Source organism: Narcine bancroftii, chromosome 10 (genome assembly GCF_036971445.1).
Source record: "Narcine bancroftii isolate sNarBan1 chromosome 10, sNarBan1.hap1, whole genome shotgun sequence".
NCBI lineage: Eukaryota > Metazoa > Chordata > Chondrichthyes > Torpediniformes > Narcinidae > Narcine > Narcine bancroftii.
The window spans coordinates 93,110,568-93,131,740 of NC_091478.1; the positions used below are offsets into that span (position 1 = coordinate 93,110,568).

A 21,173-nucleotide genomic window follows, 5' to 3' on the forward strand; every position below is an offset into this window, starting at 1 on the left:
TTTTAGTTTTTGCAAGCCTAATGAATAGCTTTGAGTGTTGATGGTCCAAAAATTGCATAATTACACCAGCTACATGCTCACATTTATAACTATGTAAATGCACAACTAGATTTCAATGTAGATTTCAGGCTTAAATGATTACAAAGTAATAATGAAAGCAGAATATGAAAGTGTTCTTGAGGTTGTTTCCACTGGACTGTCTATGACTGCGCTCGTCTGCACTCCTGCACTGCCTACTGCCGGGAGGTAACCGGGGAGACTGGCTCCACCTACTCCCTGCCAATCACAAGCCCCACATAAAGGCTACCACACCAGCCCTTGGGCAGTAGCTGAGCACACAGAACCAGAAGGAATACAGAACCTCGTGTGCCAGTTTTAAGCTAATTAAAGGCTGTAGTACAGCCGCACTGCAGCGCATCACAGTTCTATTATCAAACATTCAAATAATTCATATTTGAAAACTCATTTTCGAAACATTCTGTTAATTGGCAGCTGTTAATGAGGGGGTGAGGGGAGGAGTGGTTTCTTCATCCTCTTACCAATACAACTTAGTAAATACACAAAAAAAACCATTCAAAATTTACATAAAGTCTGATCAAAACCTTACCACTTTTTTCAGAATATCATCTGGTACATTGCGTCTATGGTTGCACAGGGCATAGGCACTTGAGTGACTAAATATGACAGGAGCCTTTGAAACTTGCAGGACATCATTCATTGTCTTGACAGAAGTGTGCGATAAATCAATGATCATTCCCAGCCGGTTCATTTCTGCTATAATTTTCTTGGATACAATGAAAAAGACTCAAAAAATATTAATGAAATGCTAATTCTACATTGATGGCTTGTAATGGTGCTCTAGTTTCATGTCTATCACTGAAAGGAGAGTTTGGTCCAGTTTAAGGCTTATTCAAGCTCAATTATATCTCTAAATATTAGACTGCAGCACGAATGATCTCTGAAATTCAGCAACAATTACATAATTTAGTTCATTAAGGACTGCAACTCTATATATGGCCTCTGCTTCCAGATTGTAGAACTCTGTTTTCAGGTATTGCTGCACAGTTTTCTGTGCATGATAGTACAAACACAACAGAACTTCAAGGAAAATGGTTGCCGTCATCACAACTTTGAGCAACTTCAGAGAGGCAATGGATGTGGCATCATCTTCTTCCCAAAAATAAATCTGAAAATGTGAATACTTACAACTTTTAAGAATCTTATTGAATTTTAGGCATTAAACAAAAAATATTCCCAAAGAATAATACTTTCAGCAAACTACTCAGTGCTGTCCAGAAATGTAGTTAAAGAGTTTCCTTCCCATGGACATGAAAACAGACTAATGCTGCACTAATCAAGGATCTGAAGGATATTACTATTGTAAACCCATGTCAGAGCTGGTGAGAAAGTTGAAGCATCATCTTCCATCATACCCTTCATGGTGCGGAAGGCACCTGAATATCCAACACACTCTTCTGTGAGGCAAGGAATGTGACATCATGAAGAAATGAGAGGCAGAGTAGAGAGCAGGTACTGGAATCTGAACACAATCTGCTGGAGGAACTCATTGGGACAAGCAACATCAGAGGGAGAAAAGGAATGGTCGATGTTTCAAGTCAAACCTCTTTATCAGCACTGAGGGAAAGTTTCTACAGAAGTTGTATAAGGAGGACAAGGTGGGAGAAGTGAGGCAGGTGTCCAACACGGTATTGGCCGACCACTGTACTGGAGGTAAATATCAATTTTTCGAGGAGGTTACCAGGAAAGTTGAGGAAGGAAAGGCTGTGGATGTTGCCTGCATGGACTTCAGTCAGGCCTTTGATAAGGTTCCACATGGAAAGTTAGCCAGGAAGGTTCAGACACTCGGTATTCATGGTGAGGTAGCAAATGGATATGACAATGGCTACATGGGAGAAACCCTAGTGGTAGTAGATGATTGCTTCTCAGACTGGAGATCTGTGACTAGTTGAGGGCCTCAGAGATCAGAGCTGGGACAATTGATGTTTGTCTTCTATCTGATCATGGACAATGATAAGGATGATAATGGGCTGAAAAATAGCAGATGGAATTTAATGCAGACACGTGTGATGTGTTGCACTTTGGAAGGACAAACCAAGTGAGGAGAGGAGTGAGCAGGTAAATCTAGTGAGATGGGCACGGGGTGATGAATCAAAAGGGGAAAGAGATGAGCATGGATAGGGGGTGTACTGGGTAATGGTGGTGAGGACGGGGAAGATGTGGACAAAAAAAGGGAAGAAAGGAAAGAGCTAAAAGGGTATAGAAAAAATTGAGAGGAGTTCATCTCCTGAAATTAGAAATTTCTATGTTCATACCACTGGGTTGTCCAGGTGGAATATGATGTGTTGTTCCACTGGTTTTGTGCTGGGACACTTTGGCAGTGGAGAAGGTCTAGGACAGATAGGTCTGTATGGAAATGGGAGTTGAAAATGGAATGCAACCAGAAGTTTGCGATTGCCATTACAGACAGAGCATAAGGTTCTGCAAAATGGTCCCCAGATTTGCTTTTGACTCATTGATGCAGAAAATGGTCATTGAATTTGCCCATTTACATTGTAGATTTTACATTCTAAGTTTTGGCAACATTCCATCAATGTATAGGCTGGATTACATTGTAGAAGACTTGCATTCATATAAATTTTACATGAGCTTTAAAATTAAATACCCTTTAACATTTGTGGCAGACACTAACCTTTCCATAGTTAGACAGTCCGTTACTCTCAACTGGATCTTTCCCTGTATCCACAAGCCAATTATCAACCCTAAAAGATTGAAAAGCCATAATAACTTTTTTAAAAAACTTTATTTATTCATTCAAAATACAGATAGTAAATAACATATACAACAACAAACCAAAAACATGAACGTTATATTTTATAGAAAAAAAACGAAAAAAGAAAGGAAACCCCCCCACCCCCCTTCAGCCAGCTCTCCTAAGGAGAGTCATAAAGAAAGGAAAAAATATATATTAAGGAAAAATTAAACATACATATTAAAATCTAATCAACATAAATCGAAATGTAAATAATCTGAATAGAACAACCACTTACTAATAAAAAGGCTATAGTTATCATGTGAAACATATGTAATTTTTTCCATTATTAAACAGTATGTCATCTCATTATGCCATCTATTAATATCAATCATATTTGTATCTTTCCACATACTAACAATACATTTTTTCTCTACAAATAATGCTAAATATACAAAAGCAAGTTGAAATTTATCTAAACCCAAGCCTTTCAGAGGTTGCAAACTGCCCAATAAAGTTACTATCAGATCTAAAGGTATTTTAATCTTATACAAATTTGGATTTATCCCAACCCTTTTTATCCATACCATCCTATAATATTTAATACATGAATAAAATATAACCCTTCTCTGGTACCTTCATAAGAATAGTCTCAAATTTAATCATTTCTGACAAAATCATATTGCTACCAAACACACATTTTACCAAAGATCAAATTTAAAAATAAAGAAACAAAGAATTCTGATCAATACCATAGCTGTCCCTCATCATTACGCTTAATCGAACCATTTAAACCTCAACTTTAACATATCTACTAATATTACTAAAGACCAATAATATCTTTATATAAAAACTCAAATCATCATATATAGGCCCTCCAAGAGGAGAAAAAAAATCACAAAGTAAAAGCTAGATAAAATAAAAATAAAAATAATTAACCTAAAACTCCCTCCAAAAAAAAACTACCAAGAGGTAGTAATCCCTAAACAAAATTTGTGTGTGGATTACCCACCAGTGGCTGATAACTAATAGAACCTAGAACAAATCTCTTCCTCCCCAGCCGAACAAAAAAAATCTCAAAATATCATAATAACATAAAAAATAAAATAAGAATAAGAAGATTCTGCTATTCATCCAAGAGGTTCCAAACTCGAAGATCACATTTCAAAAGAAGTTGGACTCTTTCCATTCCCATTTTTTCCATTTCTACCATTTTTTCCATTTCCAGAACAACCAGATTTTTCTTTAGGAGACAATGGTGGACTATGTCTTTGTCCTCTTATATCAGGCAATGAATCTGCAAAAATCATTGCTTCACGATCATCCTCAAAAAACCGAGATTGATAGTCTCCATGAAACACCTTCAACACTGCCGGAAAGCGAAAAGTAGACTTATAACCTTTACACCATAAAACCTCTTTAACTGGATTAAATCGACGTCGTAATTACTTAAAAATGGGTTAAAATCAAGCAAGTTGACCCTATAAAGTACTTTTGTCAAGCTGGTTTAAGTGAACAACATAACATTTTCTCTAATTTGACATAGTGTATAATAGGCAACTATTTATGGACTGCAAGGAACCATAAACATTTTTAAATTGTTCTCTGTAAATCAGGATCCCAAGACTCAGCTTTAATCTCTGATGGAAATGAATGTGTCCCAAATGTGATATCATGTTTATTTTGATCTTCCACTTTCATTGTTGTAATTTTAGTATGTATAGATTTAGAAATCAATGTTCAAGAAACATGATCATTCTATAACAAAAAGAAAATGTTCTAAGTTTATCATACCATGGTGTGTTGCAGCTATGCGTGAGGGTCATGTAACGTACACCCAGCTGGTAGAAGAGGCGTAGTGTAGCTATGTTGCTGTCTATAGAATGTCCACCCTCGATACCGATCATACTGGCCACTTTACCATTTTTAAAAGCTGTCATTATCTCTGTATTAGATAGGAATTAGAGTTGTTCATGTATACATTTATTCTAAGCACATCTATTTCATGATTACTTCTGTGTTTAATATTTGTCTCTATTCATTTAATTCCAAAACATCGTTCATTACAGCATGGTTTAAATTATCTGAAACCACTTAACCAAAATTCTGAGTTATTTGAAAAAACTTTTGGTGGCAACATGACTTCGCAAGTTGAAAATAATTTTCACCCGACATGCTCACGTGGGGCTCTGATATGCTGTTAGAGCCAGTTTAGTATCCTCAGTGAGTTGCTGGAGGAAGCTGACAGGTCAGGCAGCATATGGGGAGATGGTCCTCATTTCAGATAACTTCCTCCCTTCTCTCTTTCCATTTCTTCTTTACCCTTCAACTGTACTTGGTTCTCCACTCTCCTCAGAGAACAAATCTAATTGCGAGGCATTAGGGTAACCGCAAGGCAGCACTGATTTTTTGGCAGCATCGGACTGGGGGGTGTAGGGGGTGGCAGTGTCGGACTGGGTGGGGGGATGGTGGTGGCAGCGTCAGACCAAGCTGGAAGGGTGGTGGCAGCAGGAGCAGGAGGTTCAGCGATGGTGGTGGGGAGGTGTCAGGAGTCGGAGTGGGGACCTCGGGGTCCCAGGCAGGTTTGGCGACGGTGCTGGGGAGGTGTCTGGGATCAGAGTGGGGACCTCGGGCTCCTGGGCAGGTTTAGCGACCGCGGTGGGGAGGTGTCAGGAATCGGTGATGGCCGATACAAGTATTCAGCTAATGTTACTGGGCAGCTTAAAGCCATTTCACAGTTTTCTGAAAAATACAGTTAATCGGTACATGTCTGGTCCCAAGCATTTTGGATAATCGGAAACATACTGTATTTGATAAATACACATTAACAAAAATATTGGAGTACATCTTCCTATTGACGGGTATGATTTACTTGTTAAAATAATGTCACAGGTATGTTTTTGGTTTGTTTGATGGTGAACACCAACTGTGAGTGAAAAAGAAAATCTGTAGAAACCTACTGATGGATTATTTGTCAATATTTACATCTCTTGACTTTCTTAATTCTTCCAATACTAGTACTGTACAGAGGTTTTTGATAAGATCTTCAGTAACCTTTTTTATCTTTTCATGGTGAGGTTGGGAAATGGTGCTTGGATTTTCTGTGCATTGTGGTTGGCTTCTGACCTTTCCAATATTCCTAACTGCCCTGCTGAGGCATGAAAAACACCTAAGATTTCCGATTAATCACTTAACGTACTCAAAATTTCACAAAGGGAATGACACCTTAGAAAATTCCAGAATGTAAGATTAAAGTCAAAATTAATTTTAAATTAAATTTAAAAAAATGATTTCCAGCATGGTAGAAGCCATTTCAACCTGTACTTAAATTAACCTACATCCCTTTGCAGGGAGGAAGGTAACTGGAACACCCAGGGAAAAGCCATGCAGGCACAGGGAGATGTAGGTTAATCCTTATGGATTTTGAACCAAACAGTACAAAAATGACAGAAATTATTTCACCTTGGACTCTGGTGGGCATTGTACAGTGGAATATGAACTGGAGGAGGAATTGGCTTAGAAATGAACAGTGCATTAACAGCAATTGGTTCAAGCCATGCATGAAAACTCAAGAGTTTTGTTCAAGTTTGTTCAAGCCATCAGACTCATGGATGATCTTCTCCATTGACTCCACTGTCCAGCATTAACCCCATGCTCTATATTCTGCCTTTATTTCTAACTATTTTGTTGTTCTTATGTAAGAATTGATTTGCCTAGATGGCTTGCAAACAAACTTTTCACTTTATCTTGGCATATATGACATAAAAAATTATTCAATTCAATATCCCTCAATAATCATAACGTCCAGAAATATTTAAGTCCCTATTTTGAATAAATTTCACTACTGGGATTCCACAGTACACTGGACTAGAGAATACCACATTTCACAACATAATACACGAAGAAGTTACTTGTCCCCTCAGAACTAACCTTAGGCTGAGACCCAATCTCAGTTTCTGGACTCTTCTGCAAGGAAAACATTCTCTTAATGCCCTGCACTCTGAGAATTTTGTGAGTTTCAATAAGGTCTCCTTATTGAATTCCAGAGGAAACAGGTCTAACCTGATCCATCTTTCTTCAACCCTGGAGCAGTCTAGCAAACCCAAAGCAAGTTTAAGCTTTTTTTAAAAAAAAAATGGGATATGGAGACCAAATTCAATTCTAACACCAAGGCTCCAGATGCAATGCATTTACTCATACACTCAAATTATTTTGTAACAAAGGCCAAAATGCCATTTGCCTTTGTAACAATTTGCTGCATTTGCATTTTTACTTTCAGTGACTTGTGCAGTCAACATTACCCAATTCATCATCAAATAAAATAAGCTTTATTAATGTGTGCATCAGAATTACCAATATATTGTATCTGTCAAGTTCTTATCCACTCATTCAGCAGGTCTATATCTTTGCATCCTCTACCCCACTCACAATCCCTTCCCTGGTTTTGTCAACTTGGTTCTGTGACCCTTGGGGCTGTTAGACAAGTCCTTGATTGTGCACAGCTGGGCCCCAAGCACTAATCTCTGTCTTTCCTACCAATCACAGTTCAGCCAACATGAGAAAGATCCAGTTTATAACATTCTTTGATTTTGTCCAATAGCCAATTCTCAATCCATGAAAATAGTGCCCTTCACCCCATGTGCTCTAACATTATTGAGCAACATCCTGTGTGAAGTCTTATCAAAATACTTCTGAAAATGCCAATATACCATATCCTCAGATTATCTTATCTGCAAGCTACACATTCAAAGAACTCCAGAAGTTTAAGCATGATTTTCCTTTTATAAATTTATGAAGCTCAAGTTTATTATCGCCTGATTGTACATGTACAACCTGACGAAACTGGCCATAGTGCACACACGGTCCAAATAAACAACTTGTATAGAGATCAAATAAAAAATAATTGATGGGTTTCTAGGATTGTTCAACAGTCTCACTGCCTGTGGGAAGAAGCTTTTCACTGCTTGGCAGTCCCCGTTTTTATGCTCCTGTAGCTCTTCCTTTAAGATTGTGTCTTAAAGATACCGTGGGCTGGTTGGGAAGGGTCCCTGATGATTCTCTAAGCCATCTTTAAGCATCGTTCCTTGTAGATGTCGTTGAGAGGAAAGGGAGACTTAAGTGACCCTCTCAGTATTTTTTTAACCACTCTCTGTACTGACTTCTGATCTGGTGCTTTGCAACTATCACACCACACTATGATGTAGCCAACCAGGACTCTCTCTATTGTGTTCCTGTGGAATGTTGTTAGGATGGTGGCCGGTAGCCTTATCCTCCTCAACTTCCCTGCTGCACCTTCCTGATTAATAAGGAGGCGTTGTGAATCCAGAATAGTTTGTCCTTTAAATGGATGCCAAGGAACTTTGTGCTCTCAACTCTCTCTACAATGAAGCCATTGATGTGTAGTGGGGAATGGTTCTTTTTCCTCCTGAAGTCCACAGTGATAAACCACCGTTACACCATGATTGGCTGATATCGACTGAACACCCCTCCCGAGACCGATCCTACCCATAACCCCTTGCAGGCTACCCCTTTCCTTTTGCTCTGATCAGTCAAGGAAGTGGATGGTTGTTTGTTAGTGTTCCAGTCTTTAGTTATTAAAAGCCTGATTGTTTCACTACTCAGCATTTTGTGAATTATTGATGGTGCATCATCCACAATCATCTCCTTTGTCTTGTCCATGTTGAGACTCAAGTTGTTGCTCTTGCACCTCTGTACAAGCCTATTCATCTCCTCTCTGTAGGATGATTCATCACTGTGGCCGATGAGGCCGACTACCATTATGTCATCCACAATCTGTTGGAGCTGATCCTAGCAGTACAGTGGTGAATTAGCAGCATGAACTGTAGTGGGCTGAGAATGCAGCCCTCAGCTGTGCCAGTGCTCTGTGATGAGTAAGGGGTTGCTTAAGGTGGTATGTGGGTGGGATGAAAAAGTTTGAAAACCACTGTTTTAATCCTACCTCATTGACTTGTTATGTGCACAGTTTCAGAACGCCAAAGGAAATGGGCCAATGACAATTTTTCTCAAGCAAAATATTTCTGTAACAATTGGGTCTAGAGCAGTAATTCTCAACCTTTCCTTCCCACTCTCATACCAACTTAAGTAATCCCTTACTAATTACAGATCACTGATGCCATAGGGTTTGAGGTTTTGCTTCCAACTTAGACAGACTGGTTTTTCAATCAAAAAGTCCAGGATCCAGTTGCAGAGAGGGACGTTGAGTCCCAGTGAGAAGAGTTTATCCGCCATCCTCTGAGGTATGCTTGTGTTGAATACCAAGTCCATGTACAACATCCTGGCGAATGAGGAATCATCTAGATGGGTCAGGATGGCTTGGGTGGGGAGAAATCAGGGCTATTGCATTTGTTGTGGATTGGTTTTGCTGATAGGCAAACTAGAATGGGTCCATTATTACTGGTAGGTGCACTTTGATGTGCAGTCACTCAAAGCACTTCATGATCATGGAAGTCAGTGCTACTGGATAGCAGTCATTTAGTCCAGCTCAGTGGTTCTCAACCTTTTTCTTTGCACTCTCATAGCACTTTAAGTAATCCCTGTGCCATCGGTGCTCTGTGATTAGTAAGTCATTGCTTAAGGTGGTATGAGAGTGGGAAGGGAAGGTTGAGAATCACTGCTCTAGACCCAATTGTTATGGAAATATTTTGTTTGAGAAAAATTGTCATTGGTCCATTTCCTTTGGAGTTATGAAACCGTACACATAACGAGTCCATGAGGTATGATTAAAACAGTGGTTTTCAATCTTTTTTCTTTCCACCCACATACTACCTTAAGCATTCTCTTACTAGTCACAGAGCACCTATGGCATAGGGAATACTTAAAGTGGTATGTGAGTGGAAAGAAAAAGGTTGAGAACCACTGGTCCAGCTCCAATTGCTCTCTCTGGGCACTGGGATGATGGTGACAGCCTTGAAACCTGCAGGGACAATAGATTGCTGGAGTGAGATTTTGAAGATGTCAGCTAGGACCTCATTCAGCTGGTTCACACAGTCCCTCAGCATCTGACAAGGTATGTTATCTGGGTCCTGCTGCTTTGTGTGAGTTCACACTGGATAGGATCCTCCTCACCTCAGCTACTGCTATACAGAGTGCCTGAGCTTTCCTTGGTGATGTGCAGAACATGTTCAACTTGCCAGAAAGGGAAGTAACTATTAATATGACTATTAGTCAAGATTTATTTATGATTTGTTATAGTTTTAATACATTGTCACATGCAGCAAATGTCATCAGTGTCACACAGCAATAATTCTGTTTCTGTGTTCTCAGTGATGAATAGAGATTTCCTTTTATAAACCATATGTCTACATTCAACAATATTGAAATAAACTGTAATTGTATTTAATCATCTGCCATTACCTTTGTTCATTAAAGCACAAAGCCTTAATATACTTTAAGTTCAAAGGGATTTCTCTGATTTTTTTTTAAAAAAGAGGTTCTCTCAGGAGTTTCTACCACATGCCTCTCGCCATGACTCCTTTGTGTGTCTGTACATTCTAAATAAAAACCTGATCTAATTGACCTAATCATAACATCGCTTGTCTCTACATAAACAGTTTCTGGCTACTTTAATCATCCTCTTCTTTGGATTTAACGAAATCTTAAAACTTCTCCATTTCTCTTTCCCTGCTGGATGGTTATGGGTTTCAGGAATATATTTTGTCTGCAAATTAATTATACCTTTTTTTTAAGCTTTATCTGTCCACCATCCAAACTTGCATTATTTCTATCATAAACATTTGGACCATTACTCAAAAATATCTTCTGTGGCAAACATCACAAAAAAATGTAACTATCACCTCATCAAAGTTGTGGTCACATCATCACCTTGTGAGTTCATCACCATGGTCACAACCTCTTCTCACTGCTCCCTTCAGACAGAAGATATAGAAGCCTGAAGACCAACACTTCCAGATTCAAGGAGAGCTTTTATCCAATAGCGACCAGGCTCCTGAACTGCCCCTCACCGCCTTAACCAAAACCATAAACGACTCTGGGATTACCAAAAGATATATCGCTTAATTGAAATATTATCTTTTTTCGTGCTCTGACTGCAAAAAGGGACAGAGAGAGTCAACGTGGATAGGCTTTTTCAATTAAGAGTGGGGGATATTCAAACCAGAGGCCATGGTTTGAGATGGCAGGGGGAAAATTATAAGGGGAACATGAGGTGAAATTTCTTCACGCAAAGGGTGGTTGGGATGTGGAATAAGCTTCCGGCGGAGGTGGTTGAAGCAAGGTCATTATTTACATTTAAGGAAAGACTGGATAATTACATGGAGGGGAGAGGATTGGAGGGGTATGGACCAGGTCCTGGTCAGTGGGACTAGGAGGATGGAGATTTGTTCGGGCATGGACTAGTAGGGTCGAACTGGCCTGTTCTGTGCTGTATATGGTTATATGGTTATATTTTCTCAATTAACCACAGTGATGAAGTCCCCTCCTGCTGATCGTTTGGAGTCAATTTTCAACACCAATGTTTCCAATGCTCAGCTTGTTCTATGGGAACATGAACTTTTGAATTGCTTCCTGAAAATGAGTCATAAAAGGTAAGCAGCAAAAGACAGATGAGATTTAAAGGCAGGATATTGACTTCTGCTTGTTATAAATTTATGGTCGGCCATCAGAGGATGTGGTGAAGATTTGCGTTAGGTTTAACAATGTTACAAAGTAAGTAACATCTTATATTGCATATATACTTGTGTAATTGTCGATACTGTGTAAAGGTGGACCTCCCCCCCCCCCATGTTTTTGGCCCCAACCACCTGCCCATCTGAGCTCCCAATGCCCCATCTCTGAACCCTCACATTGACCCCCTACCCATCTGAACCCGTGATCATGGATCCTCACCTCACCCACCCACTGGACCTCCTGAGGCCCCGACCAGCCCATTCGAGCTCCCGACCGCCCTCCCAGCAGAGGTCCCAACATCCTGATCCCGGACATTCAGTCCAGCTGGCCACCTGACACCCTGACTGCAGACCCTCGCTCTGACTGCCTGTCCAAGCTCTTGATGCTCCAATTGCAGACCCTTGCCCCAGCCACTGGAGCTCATGACACCCTGGCTGCGGAACCAGACTTCAGCCGCCCGCCCATCCGAGCACCAAGACTCTGACACCAAGACACCAGAGCTCCTTAATTTGGACCCTCGCCCCAACCAACTGCCACCAGAGTTTCCAAATGTGGACCCCCACCCCAAGTGCTTTTATCCAATAGAAACCAGGCTCCTGAACTGCCCCTCACCGTCTCCGAGGTCTCGATGCCCTGACCACAGTTCCTCACCTCAGCCGTCCATCTTCTGTAGCTCCTGAGGCCCTGTCCGTGGACCCTCACTCTGACTGCCCACCCATCCAATCTCCTGACACCCAGAACACGGACTGCCCAGCCATCCAAGCTCCTGATGCCTTGAACGACCAAGGTACTTACATGAGTACACAAGTACATATGGTAGGTTTGTAGATTTATTGCAATGATTAGCAGCAGATATCATAAACTACTCACCACTGCTTGAACGCACGCATTGGAAAGTTTGAGGGTACTTTTGGCACATTCTGTGTATGACATCAATTTGCTCCAAGGTTTGTCTCACTGCATCCTTGTACTGGGTGTCACATGGGGTGTATGCCACCCAAAACTGGAACAGCAGATTATTTTCCAATGTAAAACATGAACAAACTAAATTAAATAAAAAAAACTAGTGTACAAGAATCAATCTTCGACAGTGCTTTTCCAACTTTTTCTTTCTTAAGTTATCCCTATGCCACAGGGGCTCTGTGATTAGTAAGGGATGATTAGTGAGTGAAAAGAAAATTTTGAAAACCACTGTTTTAATCGTATCTAATTGACTTGTATGTGCATGGTTTCATAACTCCAAAGGAAATGGGCCGATGACAATTTTCCCTCGAGCAAGATATTTCGTTAACAATTGGGTCCACAGCAGTGGTTTTCAACCTTTTTCCCCCACTCACATACCACTTTAAGCAATCCCTTACTAATCACAGAGCATCAATGGCAAAGGGATGTGAGTGGAAAGAAAAAGGTTGAGAACCACTGGTCTAGAGTCTGCAGAAGAGTATCAAGAATATAATTACCATACTGTATTAAACACATTGTACAGGATACATTGAAAGAAACAGGGGAGGTGAGCTAAGTGGCCAATCTTAATTCTATTCCTCAGAATTTTTCAGTTCTAGAACTGTTATTTCACAGAATGTGACCATTAGGCCCATCACATCCATAGCCAAATCTCTGCAGAGCAATCGAATCACTCCCATTTCATTCTCTTTGCTTATGGTTGATACTTCTACAGTGGCTAATGCTGATGGTGAGCAAACAAATTTTATTGCTAGTGGTCTAAAAAAACCTAATTTGAAATCTGAATTGCAACTATACCCAGACTGTTTTAGTTTTATTTTTAAATTTAGACAGGCAGCACTGTAACAGGGCAATTCGGCCCCATGAGTCTGTTCCTTCCAATTTACACCCCATTAACCTACACCCCGGTACATTTTTGAAGGGTGGGAGGAAACCGGAGCCCCCAGAGAAAACCCATGCAGACACGGGGAGGAAGTACAGACTCCTTACAGACAGCGCGGGATTCCAACCAAAGTCCAATCTTGATAGTTGGTGCTGTAAAGACGTTGTGCTATCTGCTACGCCAATCGTGCTGCCCCGTGGATATTTCCATCCAAACCACGGTGATATTGTCGTCAAGTGCAAGCTTGTTTTTTTAAAAAAAGACGTACACATGTCTAATTGGGATAATATTTTTATAATCTCTGGAATAATACTTCATCATGGGATGTTGTGTGGAAGTACTGATATGCACCCATTTAATTACTCAGAAATGTACGGCAAATTTTGAGGTGAGTTACATTTCTAACACTCTTATATGAGAGGCACAGGAACTTTAAACTTGGCTATTTTTAATGCATTATATAGGATAGTGGAACTTCTATTGCTTAGCTTTGGCACACATATCCCACTATTTACGTGGGTACTGATCATAAAGTAAAAGATTTAGAGATTCAATTAGCAGAAATAATTTTTTTAGCCAACAGATAACACTCCAACTATTTCCTTCCTACTTATTTTTCTGGCATCCAACATTATCTTCCACTAACATTTAAAAATGGTCATCTACAATTCAGGGTGTCCACATTCAAGTTTAGTCCCAACAGTACCAGAGGGAGATGGTAGTTATTTCTTTGGTGTTATAGTGACCAGTACTGCTCTACTAACTTGGGGCAGTTTGATTTCTAACCATGATCAGTGTTTGAATATACTTGTTCTCATTGATTAATTATATTAATTATTTTCTGCTTACCCTGTGAGATTATTTCCTATATTAAGGATGATATCAAAAGCAAATTTTTACATTCTTTGGAGTGAACCTTGTGAAACATTGCAGCCTTTACCATAGCCAAGGACCTCTGGTCAGCGTTTCAACAATGCCACCTATCCTATATATTGGAGTTCACCACCACCATCCAGAACCTCTCTGGCAAGGACAATGTCATGGCCAACACACTCTCCCAGCCCGCCATCAGCCCTCATCCCATGGGCTGGACTACTCCCAGCTGGGACAGACTCAAAAAGAGGACGAGGAAATGCAGGCTTTCCACACAGCCATCACCGACCTCCACCTCGAAGACCTCAGTCTGCCAGACAGCCCCAACACACTTCTGTGTGATGTTTCCACTGGTGCATCGCGTCCGCTAGTGCTACAGCAATGGAGGCACTAGGTTTTCAAGGCTGTTCACGACCTTGCACACCCGTCCATTAAAATCCACAACCCATATGGTAGCAGAGAGGTTCATGTGGCACGGCCTGAGAAATCAAATCGCTCAGATGACTCGCAATTGCACCCAGTGTCAAACATCCAAAGTCCACCAGTTCACCAGTTTGACCCTCTGAAGAGACAGTTCGAACATATACATGTCGACATCATGGGCCTGCTGCCCATCTCCCGAGACTCCCTGTACCTCTTCACATTAATAGATTGCACCATGAGATGGCCGGAAGCCATTCCTTTAAAGGACACCTCAACTGATTCCTGCAGCAGGGCAATGATCACGCATTGGATCGCAAGGTTTGGGGTACCAGGCCACATAACCACTGACAGAGGGGTGCAGTTTACATCAGCACTGTGGACACAGCTCGCAACACTCCTGGGCATCAAGCTACACCACACCACCACTTATCACCCACAATCCAATGGATTCATCAAGCATTTCCACTGCCACATGGTCAGCCCTCTCGGCCCATTTAAATGGCCCCAATTGGGTGGACGAGCTTCCCTGGGTCCTACTGGGCATCAGGATGGCACCTAAAGAGGAATCCTCAGCAGAATTGGTGTACAGCGCCCTGCTAACCCTGCCAGGTGAATTCTTCAGGTACCGAGGGGAAAGCATTGTTACAGGACCTACAGGACAGGTTAGCCTTGTTTGCACCCCCCTGCCTCCACCCTCACATCGTGGATGCCAGCCTGCATCCATCCCCAAAGACTTAACAACTGCAGACTTTGCATTCATCTGCCATGGTCCGCATTCTGTCCCCCTCCAATGACCTTATGAAGGCCCATTCAAGGTCCAGTACAACTCAGGCAAAACTTTCACACTGGACAATGGGGGTAGGGCGGAACTGTTCACAGCAGACTGGCTGAAACTGTCACATCTGGAGCTCAACCAGCAGAATGTACCAGCACAGCCCAAACGCTGGGGGCGTCCGTCTAAAGGCATGACCCCACAGCGCCCAAGTGAAATGGGACACTAGAGCCGGTTCTGGAGGGGGGGGGCGGTCGGGGGTATGGTGGCGCACATCGCGATTCAGGCGAACCAGCTCAGTGTTTGTCATGGCCAAGGCAACGGAGCAGAGGGTCCGTGCACGTGCACTCGGCTGCGTTGTTACGTCACTGCTAACGCGGAGGCGGGACTTGATAGCCACCTTATAAGGTGCAGTGCAGGCTTTTTCAAATAAACCGTTGGAAACTAAACCGACTCCAGCATATAGTTTCCTTTCTCGTTTCCCCCTCGTAGCTACCGCTACACTTTCAATTTACCTTTCTTCATTGAATAACCAACTTGAATGTTGAAAATTAATGCAAATTCAAGGAACAAGCAAATACCTGTCCTCCTACAAGACCAGCTTTCAGCTTTGGGATATTAGTGTGGGTATCAGGCAGTTTGTTCAGGTCCACTTTGTTCAGTTGATTGTGGAATCGCAGAAGAAGTTGCCAGGGGAGGTCATTGTGCCTAGTTTAGAAAGAGGTCTTTAAATGTCAAAAAAAATAAAGCAGTTGTTTTCAAATTTTTCCACTGATCCTTGAATTGTTAAAAAAAAGGAAATGTTAGCTTGGGGAAGAGCTTGTCAAAGCTATGGAGGAACTGTTACTTCTGTTCTCACCCAAGCACTCGAAGGACCAAAAGCACATGAACCAATGGGTCAATTTCTTTATAGGAAAAAAAGGACAAATCCTTTATATCCATCTGAAATCATTTAAACTACATTAAACTATATAATTGTAACATAATTTAGCTAGTGTTGAGTCTCTCTGGCATCTATATTGTTCATATCCCATCCACAAAATGATAGAACAACAGGAGCATATGGATCAGGATCATTCCCTGACAACTTTCTGGCTTTTTTATTTTAATTCATTTTGTGATCAAACATGTATCAATAAATAATCATTACTTAAATAATGAAGGAAATTCTATGATGTTATCTCTGATGCTAGAAATTAGTCATCAATCTTCATTGTATTTTGTGACAATGTTGAAGAGATACATTTTGCCAGGAACTTTCTTGAAAAACTGCAGAGAGCTGAATGAACATCACCATCTTCTTGTACGCTTTCATGAGAGTCCAGTTTGATGACATTTGAGATAGTTTACATGTGATTTCTTTATAAGTCCACTCAAAAATTTGTTTCACTCACCCATCTATAAGAGGAGTTTCTTTCATTAGTTTCTCTGCTCGTTGTCTGAACTCATCTGCAGAGCAGAGAGCACAAATACACAATAGGGAAAGAGAAATCCACATCCTCCTCTTCACTGATTTCTGCAAATAAGATGTAGCTTAATGTGGTTTCCATGTTTTCTACCTCGCACTTTAAACAAGAAATATAACATCATCATTAAGAAGCAGGGGCAGGAGTTACCAGTCAGCTTCTTTGAGCCCCCGTTGTGCCCTGCAATGAAATCATGGCTCATCAACACCTGTCCGTTTTATCCCCAGCCCTTTAACACTCCTACAGGTCAAATACTGTAATTTTTCATGATGAATATGTTCAATGACTCCATCTTCCCATGCTCTCTCTGCAGAGAATTCAAAAGGTTAACATACCTCTTAATTCAACTGTGAAAAGGCAATCCCTGTTCTGAAACGATGGTCTCTAGTACAAGATAACTCCATTAAGGAAAACATCCTGTCATCATACCTGCCCTGCCAATCCTTCTTACGATATTACACAATTAATTTGCATTCTTCTAAACCCAAATGAATATCATTCAAATGTGCTCAATCTTCCCTCAAACATCATTCCAGCAAACAACCTGCTGAATCTTCTGGACACTATCTCCAATGCAGGTACATTTCCTTCAATCTGCATGCAGTTCCGTTGGTGCCGTCTCACCAGCATCCTGTAGAGCTGTGTCAGAACTCCATTTCCATTGCAATAAGGAATAATGTTTCATTCGCCTTCCTTGCATGCTAGCCTTTGATATTTCATGCACCAGGAGAGAATATCCCTTTATGAATTACACCAATAATAATTTGCTTTTTCATTCTTATCTTCAAAGTGGAAAACCTCATTTTTCCATCGTATGTTGTATCTATAAACTTCATTGCTCATTCACTTGATCTCTCTATATCAATCTGCTGTTTCTCTGCATCTTTCTCACAGCTGAAAATCACCTAGCTGTGTATCAGCAAAGTTGATTACAGTACACTAAGTTACTCAATCTAAGTCCAAGTATTGATCCCCATGGTACCCCACTAGTTGCTGATGGCTAAGCCAAAAACAACCCTTTTATCTCAATACTCTATGCACGCCATATATCACTCTCAACTTGTGCACTCTTATCTCGTGCAGTATCATTTTATGCGGCACCTTAACAAATGTCTGTTGGAAATCCAAATCCACCACATCTACCAGTTTCTCCTTATCCACCCACGTCTGGAATATGAAAATTATAAAATGCTGCAGAGGGAGGAAATCTGAAATAAAAGTAGAAATGGTAGAAACATTCAGCAGGTGAGCAGTGTTTCTGTAAGTGAAATAGAATTAACATTTCAGATTGAAGACTCTTTGTCAGATATTCTTGATCATTTAAGTCTTCTCTTTCCACAGATGCTCTATTTCCAACTTATCTTTTCTCCCTACAGATCAATCCTTACTTCTGGGCCAAGTGAGCTAAAGATTCCCCAACAACAAGCAAATCCCCAGGAAGACAGTGACCCTAGTACTGTCATTTTGCCTGGGGAGGTCCCTCCTCTCACAGAAAGGAATCTAAGGCCATTCTTCTGTCACCCCTCTCTTCAGCCATTCCCTCATCTGTTCTACCTCCTTCCTTCCCACCATGGGCCACTGGCTGTAATCCAAATTTTCTACTTTTGATGTCCTTTTTACTCCCTGGCTCAGTGAACACCGCTACCAGGATTTCTTTCTGCATGCTTTTGATGCCAAAGTTGACCACAGCCTCTGGGTGTCCTTTCTCACCTCACCCCTTCAGATTGTCCTGCAGCCATTCAAAGACACCTTTGCTTCTGCAGCATTAGAAATATCTGTCCATTCCCACGACCACCGGACCCCCTTCCACTAATGCTCTCACTTTCCTCTCCTGCTTCTCTGCTTTTGCAGCTGACCTTCCCAGGATTCATGGACTTAGCTCTACCTCCACCCCCAAAAGAGATGAGCACGGTGGGCTCTGGGGACTCCTTCACTGCTTTCCTGATCCCCCTTTTCTATATGGCTTCATTGCAGACCTTTGCCCTGAACACCTCCAGAGTGTCACTGTTCGAACGGCACTCAGCCCCACAGATGTACAGCGGTGGCTGCAGCCATCACACCAACTCCATTACTCAGTGCTTAGGGATGGAGGCTCCTGCCACACATGGGCATTCAGGCTATGGAAACTGTTCAGGGTTTTACATGTGACGCAAGACACTCAATTCATGACTGTGAGCTGTCTGCCATATTCCTGGTTAACAGACTAATTATGAATCTCACTGGAATAAACTTAAAACATACTTACCAGTTCACTTTTCCCTCTTGTGTCTATGTCACTGCTTAGGATAAATTGATATTACTGCTGCTTGTGACTTGTGGATCTCTCATCAAGCTGTTCCTTATGGACCACTCTCACTGACACCCAATCTTACCAAAACCCTTTACTCACCTCAACCTGCACTCCGACAACTAAACTCTGCAAGAACAACTGTGTCCAAACACCCTGAGCTTTTTAAGCCTTGAATACCTTTGTAGCACCCAAGGAGTTTCTTTTAAATTAACCTTTAATCCCTGATATTATGTTTATTATATTTTGGCACAGGGACTAGAAACACAGGTAACTATTAATCACAGAGAAAACCGACATACAGAAATGAAAAAAATAGTAACACTCCAGATTTTTGGCAAAACCAAAAGTTTAATAAAATTTGTGTTAAAAAGCCGTTTATACTCTAAATATAAAGTTCCTAGAGGGGAACCCTGAAAGTCTTGCCAGACGAAATCCATAGATCTGGGTGCAATTTGCATATCGGCACTTAGTGGAAAATGCTGTTTAGCACAGCAGTGAGCTCAACGTTAGCACAGAGCCAGTGACCAGGATTCGAATCTGGTGCTATCTGTAAGGAGTTTGTATGTTCTCCTTAATGTCTGCGTCAGTTTCCTCCGGGTGCTCCGGATTCTTCTTGTGGGTTGATTGGTACATTTGAGGGGCATGGGTGCGTGTTCCAGAAGGGACAGTAACCGTCAAAATTTTAATTAATTAAAGCCATACAAACCAGTTGCATGAACTGCCCCGTCACTTGATACAAGCAATGGAGAGGAGCTCGAGACCTTCAAAGAGAATTCAAACATTTTGTGTTTATTTTCTTCAGATAATTTTCAACTGTACGGTTCTCTTTTTTTTTGGTCTCTGAAACTGATTTCTTGGGAGTGAAAAAAAGCAAATGGGTCCAGTGATGACCAGGATAATACCTTAGCTGCTTGGGTGCTCATCTTCCACTGGAGATCCTGGAAATTTGGGGATTCACATTCTCTTGACTGAGATTAAAAATATGCACAAAGGTAGGGTATAATACACTAATTTGGCATACAGGATGAGGAAATGAACACTCAGCTTGTAGTTAATCAATAAATGACAAGAATAATAAAGGTGATTAGTTCAGAATAACCTGTGCACCGTGTGATAGTACAGATCTATCACCAATGTACATAGTGTATATAGTTACTGTATCTCGACTGTGCTTACAGCGATTGGCAGAGAGCTAAGCCACACCTATTGTCTGGGCCTTAAAGGGTTGTGTCCCTAGCCAGGTCGGATCATTCCGGACTGGTCGGCCACCTGTGAAGAGCTCCGGTCTTTTGCTAATAAAAGCCTTGGTTTGGATCAACAAGTCTTTGGTTCTTTCGACGAGCTCTACACACCGATAATAAATATGAGAATCCTTTATCAGTGGAGCACAAAAACAGTCCGAAGTTGTGGCTATAACGCTACTGGTGACTGCTGTCTTTACATTGTGAAACAGACAACTGTAGGATTTTCCAAAACTGCTTCACTTGGAATCAATGCTTTTTCTTTTTTTATTCAGTTTTTTGCCATCTGCGGTGTTTGGCCTTTCCCCAGAATTCCCTGAAAAATTTCTGCTTTGGTGCAGCTTAGGTGAAGTTTTTCTGGAGTAATAAATTATAATTATTGCTTATTGGCTTCCCAATAAAGTAAATGTCACGGTGGTGTAATATAATTCCCTCATTTAAATATCTTGTAATTTTTTGCAGCAGGGATCAGAAAAGGTTAAAGTTCTCACACTGCAATCACTGGATCTGTGTCAGGTGCTTTCCACATAGTCACCATTGAATATCTTTGCTTCAGCACTGGCCACTATCATGAGTTGTAGCTCTGTTAAATATCTCAGAAGCAGAATTATAACGGATGTTGGGGAGATGAAGAATGCAGGGGGCTCTGAGGTGGGTAGATATGGGGGAAGGGGCCAAAAAAAATCCTCAAATGGAATGGCTATAATCAGATGAAGAATTGGTTAAGGTAAAGGAGCCACTGTCAAAGCATTCTCCCTGCCTCCAGGAAACATATGGTGAGTCAATATAACTTGCCCTCATCCAATAATTGCACCATTTCAGAAAGCAGTCTGGAGAATCTTTGTT

At 41.1% G+C, this 21,173-nt stretch overlaps 1 protein-coding gene across 1 annotated transcript in view; it reads right to left on the reverse strand.

The window, feature by feature from the left end:
* dpep1 (dipeptidase 1) overlaps positions 1–16,828 on the reverse strand; it is a 31,799-nt gene extending 14,971 nt beyond the window's left edge. Inside the window, exons 1-6 of the mRNA XM_069899530.1 lie at positions 16,725–16,828; positions 15,912–16,038; positions 12,287–12,419; positions 4,565–4,715; positions 2,711–2,780; positions 608–784 (exon numbers count right to left, since the gene is read on the reverse strand). Of these exons, the coding sequence (XP_069755631.1) occupies positions 608–784; positions 2,711–2,780; positions 4,565–4,715; positions 12,287–12,419; positions 15,912–16,038; positions 16,725–16,828 (762 nt within the window). The remainder of the gene's footprint in view (positions 1–607; positions 785–2,710; positions 2,781–4,564; positions 4,716–12,286; positions 12,420–15,911; positions 16,039–16,724) is intronic.
* Between the last annotated feature and the right edge of the window lie 4,345 nt (positions 16,829–21,173).